Below are 15,501 nucleotides of genomic sequence, written 5' to 3'. Positions count from 1 at the left end.
GAGCCCGGGGTGGGGAGCAGCGGGCGGTGGGGGGCGAAGGCTGGGGTAAGGCTGACCCCGAGGGAGCAGGGTCCTTGGGGAGCAGGGCTGGGGAGCATGGCCCTGGGGTAAGGGGAGATGGGGAGCGCAGCCAGGATGGAGAGCACAGCGGGGGGGCTGGAGGGCATCTGTCCCCCAGGAGCTGCATGGGATCCCAGGGGCTACACTGAATGGGGGGGGTCTCTGCCCACAGGTGCCTGAGCTGGAGAAAGCCACGGTCCGCATACAGCAGCCAGAGCGTGTGATGGGGATAATCCAGTCCATCAAGGAGCAGGGGATGAACAAGCTGCAGGTACCAGCACTGTTTGGCTCCGGCTGTGGTGGGGCTGGCCCAGCTGAGAGCAGACGATGCATCGCCATCACGCTCAGTCCTTGTCTTCAGCTGCCCCCCTCGCTTCCTCAGCCTCCCTGGCTGTGGCCTGGCTGCTCCAACGCACATGCAAGGAAGCACCTTGTACACATTTTGCAGATGGAGAGGGAGAAGCCCCAGACAAGAGGAGGGGACCAGGCTATTTTTTCTGTCGAGGCCCAGGCTGGTGGCTCTCCCTGGGTGGGCCTTTTTCTTCCCTGTTATGCAAGTTATAAATATGAGCCAGTCCCCAAACACCCCCCCTCCACCCATGGCAATAAGTCAGCAGGATTAAGCCTTCTGGTGCTGATAAGAGTGCTGAGGTGGGAGAGGTGCTGACTGTCTCAGATGAGGACATCTGCTTCACGGCTGGCAGGAGTGTCAACGTTCATTGCTGCTGTGCCCCGCTGTGAGTCTGTACCCTCATGTGAGACGCCAGTGCTGGATTTGCATCCTTGCAGGCAGCAGCACCCTTGGCTAGCTATGGCAAAGGTAGAGTGTGCTGGTCACGCACAGATTTGGTCTTCTCTCGCCTTCTAGGTCATTTCTGACTTCGACATGACGCTGAGCAGGTTTGGGTGCAACGGCAGACGCTGCCCCACTTCGCACAGTGAGTTGAAGCCATTGTTTTTTCTGTTGCCAATTCTGTTTGTTTTCCGTGTTTGTGTTCTCAGTCTCTATGGCTCCTGTTATCCTCTGCCTCCCTCCTTTGCCAAGCCTGACCGCTCCGTCTTGTTCTCTCTCGGTGCAGCTCCGGGCCTCGGCTGCTTGCAGCAGCAGCTGCTGGCCCCCGGGCAGCCCGCTGCAGAAACTGTCTCCTGGTCTTGCTGCTTCTCCTTCCAATACTTGCATCCTGCAGCTTGCTAGCGTTGACACTGCTCTCTCTCAGCTGAGCAATGCCCTATGATCAGTGCATGCTGCAGGTTCACAGTGGGAACCGCTGTGTTGAGACCCCATGGCAAGCCTGTGCTCGGGTCAATGTGCCCCACACGGCTCGTTTTTGGGAAGAGCTGGCACTGGAGACGCAGGATAGCTGCCTTTTAGAAAGCCTTTTTATGTTTCTGGGCTACAACATTGGCATTTTATTGTCTTTACAGATATCCTCGATAACAGTCGTGTTATCAGTGAGGACGGCAAGAAGAAGGTAGGTGCTGTTTTATAAGGCACTGCTTCTTGGCTCTGTGGTTTTCGTCCCTGTCACCCATCATCAGGAGGTTGTACTGGCTCGCGTGACAGCTCTCCAAGCTGCACCTTGCTGCCAGGACAGAGAGCGGGGCAAGTGTTCAGGCTGCATTTCAGCCAATGGTGATGGAAGGAGAAGTTAAAAAGGGAAATTTAATTTGTATGCTCAGCTGTGGGCATTTTCTGTCTGGTAGGAGGAGGAAGGGTGTATGAGTGTGCATCTGTACGTGCAGTATTTGAAGCAAGGTGAGAGTCAGTCAGGCTGCCGGAGGGTTAACGCTTCCTTCCAAGATCTCCAGATTTGCTCAGAGTGAAGTTGCTTAGTGAAACGGTTTTGGTTGTGTTTTTCATTAGGAAGTGTGATGCTTTGGAGGAATTTAGAAATGCTTTTTTTGCAGTTTACGGTCTCTTTAGATGTGATGTTCACTCTGTTCTTTTTCCATCTGTACAATGCTCCAGCTGAAAGATCTGCTGCACTACTACTATCCCATTGAAATCGATCCCAACCGGACCCTGGAAGAGAAATGTCCCCTCATGGTGGAGTGGTGAGTGCTAGTATGTGATGAGCTTGACCTTGTCCTGGCAACTTCTTACCACCGAGGACTACAAGGCACAAGGCTTGAACTGCCTCTAGGCTTGGCAGCAATACTGGGAAGTTTTAGTTGTTATTTTTCTGACTGCTTTAAGGTCGCTGCCCGGGAAGCTCACTCTGCTGCCTTCCCCTAGGTGGACCAGGGCCCATGAGCTGCTGTCGCAGCAGAAGATCCAGAAGTGTGACATAGCCCAGATAGTCAGAGAATCGGACGTGATGCTGAGGTACGGGCTCGGGGTTCGGTGTGGTGCCTGCGGCCCTTTCTCTCCTGCTACTGTGCAAGCAGGTCTCCTCGCTTTCACCCTGATCTGCGTGCAGTCTCCAAAGCGTGGCAGATGCAAATCTCCCTTCCTTCCTGGGGCTGAGCTCTAATCATGAAAGAGCCGAAAGTCAGCGCCACGAGCTGCAGCCTGAGTTTGCTCCCTGGCTGCAGGCTGACCCCTTCCTGCTCAGAAACCACTTCCACGTCCCTTGAGTCTTGGCAAGGAGCGGCCGAGGGGATGGGTGATGGGCAGAGCTCCCTGAACGGCTTGTCAGAGCCCTTGGCTGTTTGCAGGGCAGGCTAGGGGGGCAGCGTGCAACTCCCCCCTTCCAGGAGAGATTTTCTCTCCGCTCACTGTAGCTGCTGGGCCTTATTCAGGCCCTTGGCTCAGCATCAAATTTCACCCATGGCACAAAAATGTTGTGCTAAAGCTTGCTGTTAAGGCTGGCCTTGGCAGCAATGGTCCTAAAACCGTCTCAGGGAGCCTTGGTTTGAATGAGCTGCCAGTCTCGGAGAGGAGATGGTACCATCTGTCTGGGTTTTCATGAACCCAAATTCCTCTTCTGCATGGAAATTGTGTCCTGGCAGACTGAGACTGCGACAAGTTTGTCTGATCATCCTCGCAACTAGTCTGACCTGTTGCACGTCTCCAACGTACAGTTTCTGAGTGGGCTGGCAGTACCCACTCTCGTGGGCTTGTGCAGGCACGCTGTGCCTTGTGCCCCTGGTGAGAAGCTGGGTGCATTAGGGAGATGCTGGGCAAATTGCTCGTGTGCTGCATGTTCCTGTGCAGCTCCTCGCTAGGTTGCTGCTCCCAGGAGGGGTCTGGGGTTCTGCTGCACACCCCTTGCGTGCACAGTGAACACCACAGAAATGCTGGTGCCACAAAAAGCTCATGCTTTTTGCAGGGCTCATGCATGCATTTCTATTTGGGAAGTCCTGGGTAGAAATACGAGCCTTGTAGCTGGGCTGAGAGTGCTCCCAGCCCACAGTACACCAGGCCCCTCACTGGGAGGTGGTAATGTAATACTGTGTAATGGACGCTTCTGCTCTAGGGATGGATTCAATGAATTATTTGATCAGCTGCATAAGTACAACGTCCCCTTGTTCATCTTCTCTGCTGGTGTCGGTGACATCCTTGAAGAGGTTATCCGTCAGGCCAACGTCTTCTACTCAAATGTCAACGTGGTGTCCAACTACATGGACTTCGACGATAATGTGAGTTTCTGCATCGTGTATGTGTGGTGAGCTTGCAGAGAGGAGAGTTGTTTGATTGGAATTGAGGGCTGCAATACATTTAACAGAGACGCTGCTAGGTTGAAAGCTGCCTGTTAACATTTCTAAGTATTTGATCCCTGTAGATGGAGCTGACCCTTTGCTGGGTCATGGGAAAGCCCTAGAGGCTGGTTGTGGCCTCCCGCCCCATTTGCTCTGCCTTCAGGGATTGAGACCTGCTGCCACCGTAGCAGCCCTCTGAACATCAGCACTGGGGGGGTGTTAGAGGTTCCCCTGCCCTCACAGGGAGTTGGATCAACAGTGAGAGAGAGCAGAGCACGGATAAGGTGGGCAGGCAGAGTGCAGGAACAGCTGAGCATCTGCTTGCAATCTCCATGACTCATCGCCTTTCAAACTTGCTTTTTGGTGGCAGAAGTGCACTGCCGTCTCTGTGTCCAGTGCTGCGTGCTCTGTCCTGGTGCAGGGTGAGGATGGAGTTAACCACAGAGGTCTCTCCTGATCTGAAGGCCAGATGTCCTTTAAAGCAGCTTGGAAGGCTTTTGTTGACGTACTAAAGCTGAGAAGTCCCAATGCACATTAGAAAATTGCATGTCTCTTACAATGAAGCCCTCTGTTCCCATGGGTGGTGTGTTGGGACAGGCTGTCCTCGGGGGAGCATGGGACAGCATGACAGTTCTGCCTTCTGCAAGGGCCCTGCTCTGCCCTGGGGCTCCCCTGACTGTGGCTTTCCGTGGCCCCTGACCAGCTCCAGGGCAGTGCGGAGCCCCGACCAAGGCCTCTAGGATCTCCATCCTTTGGGTTTGTTTTCACCTTTGGAAAGGGCTTGCCCTGCAAAAGGGGACTCTTGGGGACTGTCTCCTGGCTGTTTCATGGCTGCTGGGTTTCCAGACTCCTCGGGGGTGTCTCTGAGACGAGAGCTGGTGCCCTGTTAGCATCCCCCCCGTTTGCCCATTCCGGAAGGGGTACTGAGGCTGCGGCACAGTGGAGGGATTGCTGCAGGATCAACTTGTCTGTCCTGTTTGCACAGGGAGTCCTCACACATTTCAAGGGACCTCTCATCCACACCTACAACAAGAACAATAGTGTCCTGCATGGTACAGAGTATTTCCAGCAGCTGAGCAATAGGACAAGCATCATCTTGCTGGGGGACTCCATGGGTGATCTGACAATGGCAGATGGCGTTCCCAGTGTGGAGAACATCCTCAAGATTGGTTTTCTCAACGACAAGGTGGGTGCGAGAAGCAGTTGTCTTGCTTCCCTGCCAGCCTTCCCCAGGTGCGAAGCCTGAGGGGCAGCAGAGAGGGGCAGGCAGCTGCCCGAGTGATTTGGGGGATGCGAGAGATTCAGACAAGCTCCCGTGGGGTGTGCGGAGGGAGTGGAGGGTGTCTGCTGAGCTCCCGATGCACCTGGGGCATTGTCAGGGTGGTTATTGACCCCTCTTTTTGATAGCATCAAGAGATGCAAGCGCTGTGGGTGCAGCACCTTCATTCTCGGCTGCTGGTGTTTACAGTCCTCTTCTCTCTCTGTGGCCCTCTCCTCTCCACCCCATCCCGGTGGCTGTGCTGCAGGTGGAAGAGCGGAGGGGGAAGTACCTGGATGCCTACGACATCGTGCTGGAAAGCGATGAGACGCTGGATGTGGTCAACGGGATTCTCCGGTACATCCTTATCAAGACATGAGCTGGGAAGGCAGCGTCCCAGCTCTGGCCCCTCAGCAAGATGCCTGGGCAGTGAATGTCTTTCCCTCGACAAAGCTGGAGTGGATCTTCTCGTACCTGCTGGACTCCATCCTGACGCTGGGCAGGCTCCCTGCCCTGGCTCTCGCGTGTTGCGCACATCCCGACCTCACTAACCCCCTTCAGTCAGCCCTGGAGCAGGAGGGGTGAGACAGAGGAAGCTTCTCCACTCCCTTTACCCCATCTGTGCCCAGCTCTGGTGCTTCCCTCTCAGACTTCATCCCACTTGGACTTCATCCCAGCCAGCGCCTGAGGCCACAACAAACCATTTCATGTTTCGGGTAGAGATGTTCTGCGCTTGCTTCAGTGGCCAAGCGCAGAAATGGAGATCGTTTGCTGTGGCTTGAGGACAGACCTGTTTTAGATGGAGGCTGTTTAGTTTTACAGGACACTGTCTAAGAAAACAAGTCTCTCTCTCGCCCTGTTTTCTGTGGGCTTCAAAGTGCCTGGGCTGAGCTCCAGTTGTGCCACCCGCGGATGAGCTGGTGTGGCCCTGCCAGGCGTAGCATCGCCCAGCCCCTCGTCCCCCACAGAAACCATGCAGCTCCCTGGCCCCCATGCCCCAGCCTTGCTGTCCCTCTTGCTCCGTTACAGCTCTTGCTATAAAAATGGCTTTTCCAGTCATCCCTGCAGGCCCGTGGAGCTCATCTGACGCTGCTGCACAAAGCAAGAAGTAAGTTTGTCTGCCGAGGGTTGGGTTGGGGGGGTTTGGGTGGCAGCGGCAGCAGCAGACTGCGTGCCTGGAGCACTGCGTTTGCAGCCCACGGGTGTGCATGGGGGAGGAGAGGCCAATGGCAGCATTTTGTTTTTTAAGGAATATTTTAGCTAAACATGTTTCTGTCTTAAGCTGCTGGGCTGATCCTGGGCTCTCAGAGCAGCATTAGAAAGAAGCCTCTTATTTCTGTGTAACCTCTGATAATGTAAGGAGTAAAGCTGTGACAGCCCTGATTCAGCAAGGGGCAAATTCAGACCCTTACGTGGGAAACTGCTTGCACGTCCCGTCCTGCTGCCTGCTCTGATGGCATCAGGAGCCTGTGCTGGTGCAGGGTGAGCTCTAATACAGCTCTTTGGGGGCCGTTATTGGTGTGGCGTGGCCCAGCACAGGTCGGCAGCCCCTGCCCTGCCGCCTTTGGACAGGGGCAGCTCTGGCTCGTGAGCTCTGGGCTGCTCTGGGTTCAGCCCTCGCTTGCTGCCTTCCATGTTGTGAGACGAGTAAATGTGACTTCTGAAAGTGCAGGCTCCATTCTCCTTGTCAAAATAAAAATGTTGGCTAAAGCTGGGCCACGGGTGGTTTGTACCCAGCTCCGAGGAGCTGTGTCTGGAGCCACTCTCCTCCCCAGGGCTGGCACTGGCAGCTGCATCTCCGCTCCCCAGCTCCAGGTCATCCCCACCCCTGCCGGAGCCCGCCGGCCATCACCGGGCATTCTGTGCTGGAGCTGAAGCACCGTCTGTCTTTGCTGGAGGATCCCAGGAGCAGAGTTTTGGTTTCTCTCTCTCCTGCCCGACCCAGCAGGTGCTGGAGTCTGAAGTGCCCCTGGGCACCGCACTCCCAGGGATGGGCGAGGCTTGTCTCTGCGCCGCTGCCCGGACACGCAGGAATGTTTCATGGCAAAGTAACCTGACACAAAGGCAAATTCCTTGGAAACCAGTAGAAATTATTTATTTGGTGCAAGGTAGAAGTTTGAGGGGTTCGCTCTGACCCTTTGCACTGTTCTGTTCTTGCATTTCTTTTATCTCCATCTGCAAGACACACTGTGCAAAAGTTTTTAGAGCCAGTGGGAGGTGATGGAGGCATGCTGGTCACAACTGGCAAACCTGAGAGCGCCCAGTTAATTAGCTGCATTTAGGCATCAAAATAAAATTGGGCTGATTTTTCTTAATCACTGAGGGCTGTCGCTGTGGGGCGGGGAGGATGCGGATGGGGACGATGCTGCTCCCTGAGGGCCTGGGTGGGAGAGGCTTTCTGTTTTCCTTCTCCCAACTGACAAGGAGTTTGCCAGGTCCCATCCCTGCTGTCTCGAGGGGTCCAGGCTTTCTGGAATGGCGGATCCACGTGGGGCACCTGGGTTTCGCCCTGGGAACCTGAGACCCCTCCAGCCTCTCGTCCCTGGGAGGATGGCAGCGGGGAGCAGAGGCTGGGCCAGCAGCAGGGACCCGCATGAAAGGCTTCTCTTTATTTGTCCTCTCCTTCAAAGAATTTTATACGTGTATATAAAAAAAACCCCAAAACCCAACCCTAACCTACAAAATGCTGTGGTAGAAGTGGAGGGGAAGCCCCCCGTCCTGCCTGCCTGCCCCAGGAGGCAGCGTGGGCAGGCGAGGAGGCTGAAGCAGGACGTGCAGTCGCTGGCTGAGGATGAAGGGACTCGGGGAGGGGATGCCGCTGCCCCGGCCCTTCCATGGGGAGCTGAGAGCAGGGGGTCGAAGCAGGGTTTGGCAGCAGAGCGGGGCAGGGCAGGGCAGGGCTCCAGGGTCTGGCCCTGGCATCCTTGGTCCTGCTCGACAGCAGAGGTATCTTCTACATAGCCAGGGAGCATGAGGGGACGGGCAGTGCGAAGAAACGTGGGTGCTGCCGTACCCACGGGGTATGGAGACTCCCAAGAACATGGGTGTTTCCCACCTTCTTGCCTGGGTTTATTAGCTGGGGGTTGGCGAATTTTCCTGCCCAGGAGGAACACATCAAAAAAACCTCAGTTAAATACTAGGGGGGGGGAAAACAAAATTTGCCCCCCTGCAGGGCTGGGGAGGGACAGGGCAAATTTCCAGGGCAGCCGGTGGGGAAGACCGGCTGTGGCACAGCAGGGACAAGTCCTGTCTCCGGACAAAAGTGAGTTCCGCTCCTCAGAGCTCCTCGTGGATCTTCTCCTGGTCCTCATCCGACTTCAGCTTCAGCTCCTCGGAGGTGATCTTCCCGTCCTGGTTGCGGTCCTGGTTCCTGAACATGTCGGCAATGACTTTCTCCGGGTCGGAGCTGGGCATGAGGCGGCCTTTCCCTTCCGCCACCTGGGTCTTGATGAAGGTGGAGAACTGCAGCGGGGAGAGGAGAGAGATGCTGCTTTGCTCCGCACAGCCGGCACTGGGCACGGCAGGGAGCACCACGGCCCGCACCAAGGGCAGCAGCCAGGCAGCGAGGATGGGGCAGGGACAAGAGCACGGGCTGCCCCCAGTGTCCCTGCCTGGTCACAGCCCTGCCCACATCCAGCAGCGGTGCTCCAGGCTGGTGTGTTTTTTCTGCACAGCTCTTCAGGCTCTCGAGTGCCCGGGGACAGCAGTGTCCTTTGGGTGCTGCTCCCCGGGGTGGGGTCCCCTGTGCCCCCGTTTCCTCCCACACCCCATAAGCCCGTGGGCTGGTGGTGCTCGGGGCCCTCGCTCACCTCATCAGCGGGGATCTCCCCATCCTTGTTCAGGTCCATTTGCTCGTAGAGGTTCGCTGGTGGGTCCCCGTGCCAGATGAAGAGGTAGCCCTCAGGAACCCCCTCCTCCATGGATATCAGCTCCACCTCAAAGCGCAGCACGGCGCTGCCTGGCACCCCCCGGGCTGAAAAAGCGACCGAAGGCTGCTGCACCGCAGGAGAGCCCAGCAAAGCGCTGGGTGCCTGATGGGCAAAAGCCTCCCAGCCCCCAGCCGGGGCAAGGGGGGTGAAGGAGCCCAGCAGCACTTCAGCAAGGCAGAACCGCCCGGTTTGCAATGCATGGGCAGCCACACGCCGCTCCCCTACCTCCGCTCTCCCCGTGGCCCAGGTGGGGGGGGATGATGAGCACCCGCCTCTCCCCCGCGCACATGTTGAGGAGGCCACTGTTCAGGCCTTCGATGACCTTGTTGGCCCCCAGAGTCACCTCCTGGGGCTTCTCGTAGTCATGGCTGCAGGAAGCAGAGAAGACCACATGGCTGAGAAAGCCCCTCAGACCCAGTGAGCAGCCCCGCCATGCCCCAAAATCCTGTGCCCTCTTCGCTGCCATGCCCTGAAATCCCACGCCCTCCGCTCTACCACCCCAAACCCCTGCACCATCTGTCCCACTGTGCTCCAAAATCCCGCACCCTCCACCCTGCAGCAAAATCTCTGCTGCCCTATGGCCACGTGGCCGATGCTCTGGTGCTGCCCGTTGCAAAGAGCTGATGCTCCCAGCACTGCTCCAGTGCCCATATGCCCCCAGCGCTGCCCGGCTCAGCACCAGCCAGGATTTGGCCCTGTGAAGGAAAGGCGTGCTCAGAGCAGCCTGCAAGCAAGCACGCACGAGGAGAAGAGCTTGGTGCCATCCAGCAAAGAGCAGTTGTAGTGGTAGCGGATGAAGTCTCTGTCGCGGGTGGTGATGTTGCAGCCCTCAGGCCGGTACACGGTCTCAATCTCCACCGGGTCTGCGGGGTTGTGGAAGTCGATGATGTGAACGTCAAAGATGAGCACGGCTGAGCCGGGAATTTTGTTCCCTGGAAGAGGAGCATGAGGAGAGCTGCTGGAGTGCCGCGGGGCCGGTAAAGCCTTTCCCTCCTTTTTCCCATGCCTCGTGGCGTGTCCGTCCCTTGGAGCCCTGGCTCTGCACATGGCATCAGCCTTTCCCCTGCCCACAACATGCCCTCCCAACGCCCAGAGCCCTGGGGATGGAGCTGGCCCCGCCTGGCCAGCGCTTTCCTGATGTCAGACCCTCGGTGTGCCGGTGCACAGGGCTGGAGGAGGGGATGCCACAGCCCGGGGCTGTGCTGTGCAGGCATGCCGGACCCCATGGGGCTGCCCTTTACCTGCTCCGTTCTCCCCGTAGGCCAGGTGTGGGGGGACGACCACCCGCCGCCTCTCTCCCATGCAGACCCCTTGCAGGCCCTGGTCCATGCCGGGGATGATGTAACCCTTCCCGATGTAGGTGTTGTAGGTGTGATTGCGGGAGTAGCTGCAGCGAGAGAAGCCCCCGGCGCCATTGTGCTGGAGAGCCTGGCCCATCAATCCCCCAACACCACCCCTGCACCCCAACCCGCACCCCATCTCCCAGCCTCTGCCCTGCTCCCCCAGAAGCCAAACCTTGCTCCTAGGGATGCAGCAAACAGGTATTTTCTTTTTTGGCCTATTTCATGCCCATTACCACCCTCTCCTCCACCTTCCGCCCCAATTCCCCAGCCTCTCCTTGCAGCCTGCTGCTGAGCGCGGGGCAGGAGAGGACATGGGGGGATGTCCCCACTCGGCCGCTTCCCTCCCTGCACCTGGAGTCAAAGAGTGTCCCGTCCATGAGCGTGCCGTTGTAGTGGTAGCGGACAAAGTCCCCGGTCACAGCCCTGCGCTTGCAGGACGCTGGCACCTCCAGGTGCTCCAGGAAGACGCCGTCCTTGGGGTTGTGGAAGTCCACCAGCAGCACGCTGAACACCAGCGAGGCCTGCGGTGGGATCACGGTCCCTGGGGAGGGGACACGGGTCAGCCAGGACAAGGGTCCTGATGTACCCTGGGGGGCTCTGCGCAGAGCTGGAAGGGAAGGGGCCAGGCATGACAGAGTGATGCCCAACTCACCGTAGCCCTTCTCCCCGTAGGCAAGGAATGGGGGGATGATGATGCTCCTCTTCTCCCCGGCGCACATGCCCAGCAGCCCCTGGTCCATGCCCTTGATCAGCCAGCCGGTGCCCACGTAGGTGTCGTAGGTGCTGTCCTTGCTGTAGCTGGTGGGGAGGAATGAGGGGGGGATGGCTCCAGGGCCATGCCAGCTCCCCCAGCCTGAGTGGTGCCACGCGGGAGGCTGGTTTGGGGGTCACAGAGCTGCACCAGCCTTGCCGCGGTGTGGGGAAGGAGAGCACGGGGGGAGTCTGCTCTGACTGGGGTGCAGCGTGGGTCCCCTGGTCCTCCGCCAGGCCAGTGTCCCCTAGTCCCTGCCATCCCTGCTGCCCCCAGCCCCGAGGCAGAGGGTGCACCCGAGCTCCAGTGCCCCGAGGCGAGGCTGCATCCCAGCGCTGGTGCCCCGTACCTGGAGTCGAAGGGTGTGCCATCCAGCAGCGTGCCATTGTAGTGGTACCGCACGAAGTCTGAGTTTTCCACCGTGCGGTTGCAGTGCTCCGGTTTGGAGAGGGTGGTGATCTGCAGCTTGTCATCCTTGTTCCAGATGTCCAGCATGATGACGTCAAAGTACAAGGTGGCGTCTGGGGGGATCAGCCCCGCTAAAGGGGCGGCAGCAAGGACAGAGCACCTTAGGTGGGAGCAGCGCCGAGCACAGGCATGCCAAGGGCTCTGACCCCTCAAGCCCTCCCAAGCCTGGGGCTGCTTGGGGCTGCTGGCCACACATGCCAGCCCCCAGGAAAGCAGCAGAGCTTGGGGGGGGCAGGACCCCTCCTTCCCTGCTCAGGTACCACTTGCATTGGCTATTCAGTGCCCTGGCAACAGAGCCGCCCTTTGCCAGAGCCTGCCAGCTGGGTGCCTGACCTCCGTCCCCACTAATGCCAGCCCCAGGAGATTTGCTCCCTCCATCCCCCCGCCATGCCGCAGCCCCTTACCCACTCCGATGCTGCCGTAGCCCAGGTGGGGGGGCACGATGAGGTGACGCCGCTCATTCACGCACATACCCTGCAGCCCCCGGTCCATGCCAGTGATCAGCCGCCCGACGCCCACCACACCGGCCACTGTAGCCCCTCGGTCATAGCTGGGGCGAAGGGACAGACCCATCAGCAGCACGCGGGCAAAGGGTGAAGACCCCAAGCCGCTGGCACTGGGGGTGCTCAATGCCAGTGCCAAGGGCTCGGGGCGGATCCAGAGCCAAACCACGAACCCTGTGAACACCGAGAGACGGTGCGGGGCTCCCGAGTGCCTGCTCACCACGGGGGCAGAGCCGGAGGACGGGGCTGCCCCCTCCCTGGGGATGTAGGTGGCCCACCGCAGCCAGTGGGTCCCTGCAGACAGAGCCCACAGCTCACCCCCGCAGCAAACAGACATTGATCCTGATGGGATCAATCCTGCACTGCCCGGGGTGGAGCTGCCTCTCACAGCACCAGTCAGGGCTCTGGCCTGACCCTGCACACCCAGCACCCTTGGACGCAGGGAAATGCAGATCCGGCCCTCTGGATGCAAAAGAGGTGGGTGATACTTTCAGTTGGGACCAAACCCATCAACACCCTCCCCAGATCTCACCCGGCGAGCTGGGCTGGAGGCCAGCAGCTCCCAGGCTTTCTGCTGCTTCCAAATCATTTTGCATATGGCACATTTGGAGCTTTATGCAGCAAGGAGGAAAGAAGACATCCCAGGCCTCATTTTTAAACTGCAAATTTGTTTTTATTTTTAAATCTTAAAATACTCCAAGAAGCAACTGGGGCCATTTTGGATAAATTGAAATCCTTCATTCCCTTTAATGTGCAGCTGATGCTTTCTCCTGGCAGCACGCTGCAGTCCTCGGGACAAGGACTTATTTTAGCTGCAAATGTCCCCAGGCTCCCACTGCGTCTGGGGCTCGCAGCAGCAGCAGCGCACAGCTCAGTTACTTTCTCCCCCATTCATGCTCACAAGAAAGATAAGACACATTTAACCGGAGCAGAATCCCTTTGCTTTCCAGGGCTCTGAAAAATGCCCGTCTGCAAAGTTTTTGTTCCTGTGCGGGGCTGGAGCTGAGCTCCAGCACAGCCCAGTTTGTTTCTGTCCTTTCACTGCGTGCCTGATTCTCCCCTGCTCACAGTGGTGCAAATCAGGGACTGCACCAACATAAACACTGATTTATAGCCAGCGTGAGCGGAGCAGGATCAATGCATGGGCTGAGGAAAACTAAGACCAGCCAGAGTGAAGCCTCTTAGGTAATGAACGGGTTTCGCCGCTGCCACGTTTCAAAGCGCTTTAAGTGTTTTCCCTGCCTGTGCAGCACATGTAAATACATGTTCCTGAGTGCAGAATGTCTCACTTAGGGCCAAATCCTGCCCATGCCTGAGACGGGCTTCCCCGTGCCCCGTGGCACCCCGGAGTTGAGGGCGTGCAGGCGCCGCAGGCACCCGCAGGGCTCTGCAGGCTCCTCGCCTGGGCAGGGGGGGGTGCTGCAAAACCCAGGGGGGCAGCACAGGCGCCTGGGCAGGAGCTGCTGGAAATGGGGCGGGCAGGGGCTGCAGCCCTGGGCGGGGGGGCGTGGGCTGCGCTCGGCAGCTCGCTCGGGACCACGCCGGGGCCCCCGGGCTGACACGTGTACGGGGCTCCCCAGCCTCACCCCCAGCAGCCACCGCGGGCACCCGCCAAAAGCCCTCCTTGGGGTCAAAGCTGGGGGCCCGGGGGCTGGCCTGAGCAGGCAGCTGCCTGCTCCTCGCCTTGCTGCCTGCTGGCCCTCGGGGATGCGACAGGGCGACACGCACACGGGCTGGGGAGGAAGGCATGCAGGGATCCCCTCCGCAGCACACGGCTGGCCGGGGCCGCATGCATTTGGTAAAGAGCCAAGGGCTATACCTGGAGTCAAACTTTTTGCCATCTTTAAAGGTCCCATTGTAGTGGTAGCGAATGAAATCCCCCATCTGGACTTCCCGCAGGCAGATTTTGGGAATATAGTATCTGTCTATCACCACGTCTTCCAGGGGGCCGGGGTCGCCCAGCCCCAGGGCCCCCAGGATGCTCAGGAGGAGGACGAGGCTGCCCGGGGACATGGCGCTGGGAGGCTGCGGCCGGCGGAAAGGCACGGCGGGGGGAAGGCGGAGAGGTGGGGCCAGCCCGGCCGCCCCTTCCCGCGGGATGCCTGCCCAGCCCCGGCCCAGCTGGAATTTCTGTACACGTGTACCCCGGGCCTGGCGCGTTGGCCTCGCCAGCCATGCTCCCACCACGAGTCGCCCGGCAGCATCGCCGGGGCAATTCCCCCCAGCCGGCAGCAGCGGGGCTGGGTGGGAAAAGTCGCAGCGGCAAAGCTCCACGTCAGGAGGGTTTCTTTTTTTTTTCCTCTCTCTCTCTTTTTTTTTTTTTTTTTTTGGGCAGTTCCTTCTGCAAAGGAAAAAGCTGAAGAGAGCTATTTGGAAGCAAGTTTGTGCAGCTGGAGGTCCCATCCCAGCCCTGCTCGCCCTGGGTCCTAGTGCTGGCTGCGCTCCTCCCAGCAGCCTCTTCCCTGCCGCGGCCGGGGTTATCGCTCCCACGGCTCAAGATGCTGCTACTTAGTCCCGAGCAGTTCAGCAGAGTAAATACAAGGAATTAAGTGTTTTAATAACATCTACTGCTCTTTAATCTTCTGCTGACAGATCTTTTACTGAATGGCAATGATTAAAAATGTGAAACTATCTAACACTCTTTCCCAGGTAGGAGCAGCATCAAATGCACACGTACGTGTTGCCCGCACATCCCAGCTCCCCCAAACCCATCAGCAAGAGCCAGGCACTGTGGTAAGAGCCCTTGGCAAGTCCCAGGTGGGAAATATGACAGGCCATAAACCCAAAACGAAACCTGGCTTCTCCAAGGCACAGCGCTACCGGTGAGAGCAAAAGCTCAAGCAAAGCGCTGTCAGCTCCCTCGAGCCCAGCCCCGAGGTGCTCCGCAGCTCCCCAGCACACTGCACTGGGGCTGAGCCGCCTGGGCACCGCTCGGAGTAACTCGGCGGGACTCGGGGCTCTCCCCACGGCACAGTGGGGTCTGGGCCTGAGTCTGGGGCAAGTGAGCGCTTAGGGGTGATGGCATCCCGACCTGTGTGCTGTGCAGCTGCTCGTTTGCAGGGAGTTGCTGGGCACTGCTAACAGCCTCTGCTCCGCAGGAAGAAACCTCAGCAGTGTCCTGGCTCCTGCCCTGAGCCGTGACATCCCTCAGCACCACTGTCCAGCCAGCAGCAAAGCACTGGAGTTGGGCTGGGGCCAGTGTGGCCGCGCCAAGGCCTGGCGCGGTGCAGCCCTGAGGCCTGGGATCTGGCACAGCGTAGGGCGTGCGGCCTCTGGCTTGGCACCAGCCGGCAGCGAAACCAGCTCCGGGCACAGCCAGGCTGGGGGTTCCAGCCAGCTGCCCGGGGCAGCGCAGTGCACCGCAGAGCACAGCCCGGAGTGCCCCGGGGGCTGCAGCACAGGGCACACCCCAGCACCCCCCGCTCGGCAGCGTGCAGCGCCGAGCACATCCCCAGGGCCGTGCAGCCCCGAGCGCATCCTCCGCAGCCCGCAGCGTGGGGCGCACCCTGAGAGCGCGGGGCGTGGAGCGACTCCCCGCGGCGCGGGG

At 59.0% G+C, this 15,501-nt stretch overlaps 3 protein-coding genes across 3 annotated transcripts in view; 2 read left to right on the top strand and 1 right to left on the bottom strand.

Annotated features, from left to right (window-relative positions):
* Positions 1-267: 267 nt before the first annotated feature.
* NT5C3B (5'-nucleotidase, cytosolic IIIB) lies at positions 268-6,660 on the top strand. Its single transcript, XM_019473111.1, has 8 exons — positions 268-331; positions 929-998; positions 1,486-1,532; positions 2,030-2,115; positions 2,297-2,386; positions 3,480-3,642; positions 4,688-4,888; positions 5,229-6,660. The coding sequence occupies exons 1-8, from the start codon at positions 284-286 to the stop codon at positions 5,337-5,339; spliced, it is 816 nt and encodes a 271-aa protein (XP_019328656.1). The 5' UTR covers positions 268-283; the 3' UTR covers positions 5,340-6,660.
* A 382-nt stretch (positions 6,661-7,042) lies between these two features.
* On the bottom strand, positions 7,043-13,976 carry FKBP10 (FK506 binding protein 10). Its single transcript, XM_009282640.2, has 10 exons — positions 13,774-13,976; positions 11,856-12,001; positions 11,333-11,522; positions 10,885-11,030; positions 10,584-10,773; positions 10,131-10,276; positions 9,632-9,821; positions 9,115-9,257; positions 8,770-8,933; positions 7,043-8,422 (listed from the first exon to the last, which is right to left on the bottom strand). Exons 1-10 carry the CDS (start codon positions 13,965-13,967, stop codon positions 8,237-8,239), a joined length of 1,695 nt encoding a protein of 564 aa, XP_009280915.1. The 5' UTR covers positions 13,968-13,976; the 3' UTR covers positions 7,043-8,236.
* P3H4 (prolyl 3-hydroxylase family member 4 (non-enzymatic)) overlaps positions 13,966-15,501 on the top strand; it is a 5,402-nt gene continuing 3,866 nt past the window's right edge. Inside the window, exon 1 of the mRNA XM_009283166.1 lies at positions 13,966-14,094. Coding sequence (XP_009281441.1) covers positions 13,966-14,094 — 129 coding nt within the window. The remainder of the gene's footprint in view (positions 14,095-15,501) is intronic.

The sequence above is a fragment of the Aptenodytes forsteri genome, unplaced genomic scaffold (assembly GCF_000699145.1).
Source record: "Aptenodytes forsteri isolate BGI_AS27 unplaced genomic scaffold, ASM69914v1 Scaffold492, whole genome shotgun sequence".
NCBI classification, from domain to species: domain Eukaryota; kingdom Metazoa; phylum Chordata; class Aves; order Sphenisciformes; family Spheniscidae; genus Aptenodytes; species Aptenodytes forsteri.
Note: the sequence above shows the minus strand (reverse complement) of the source record. Positions and strands in the feature narration are given on the sequence as shown.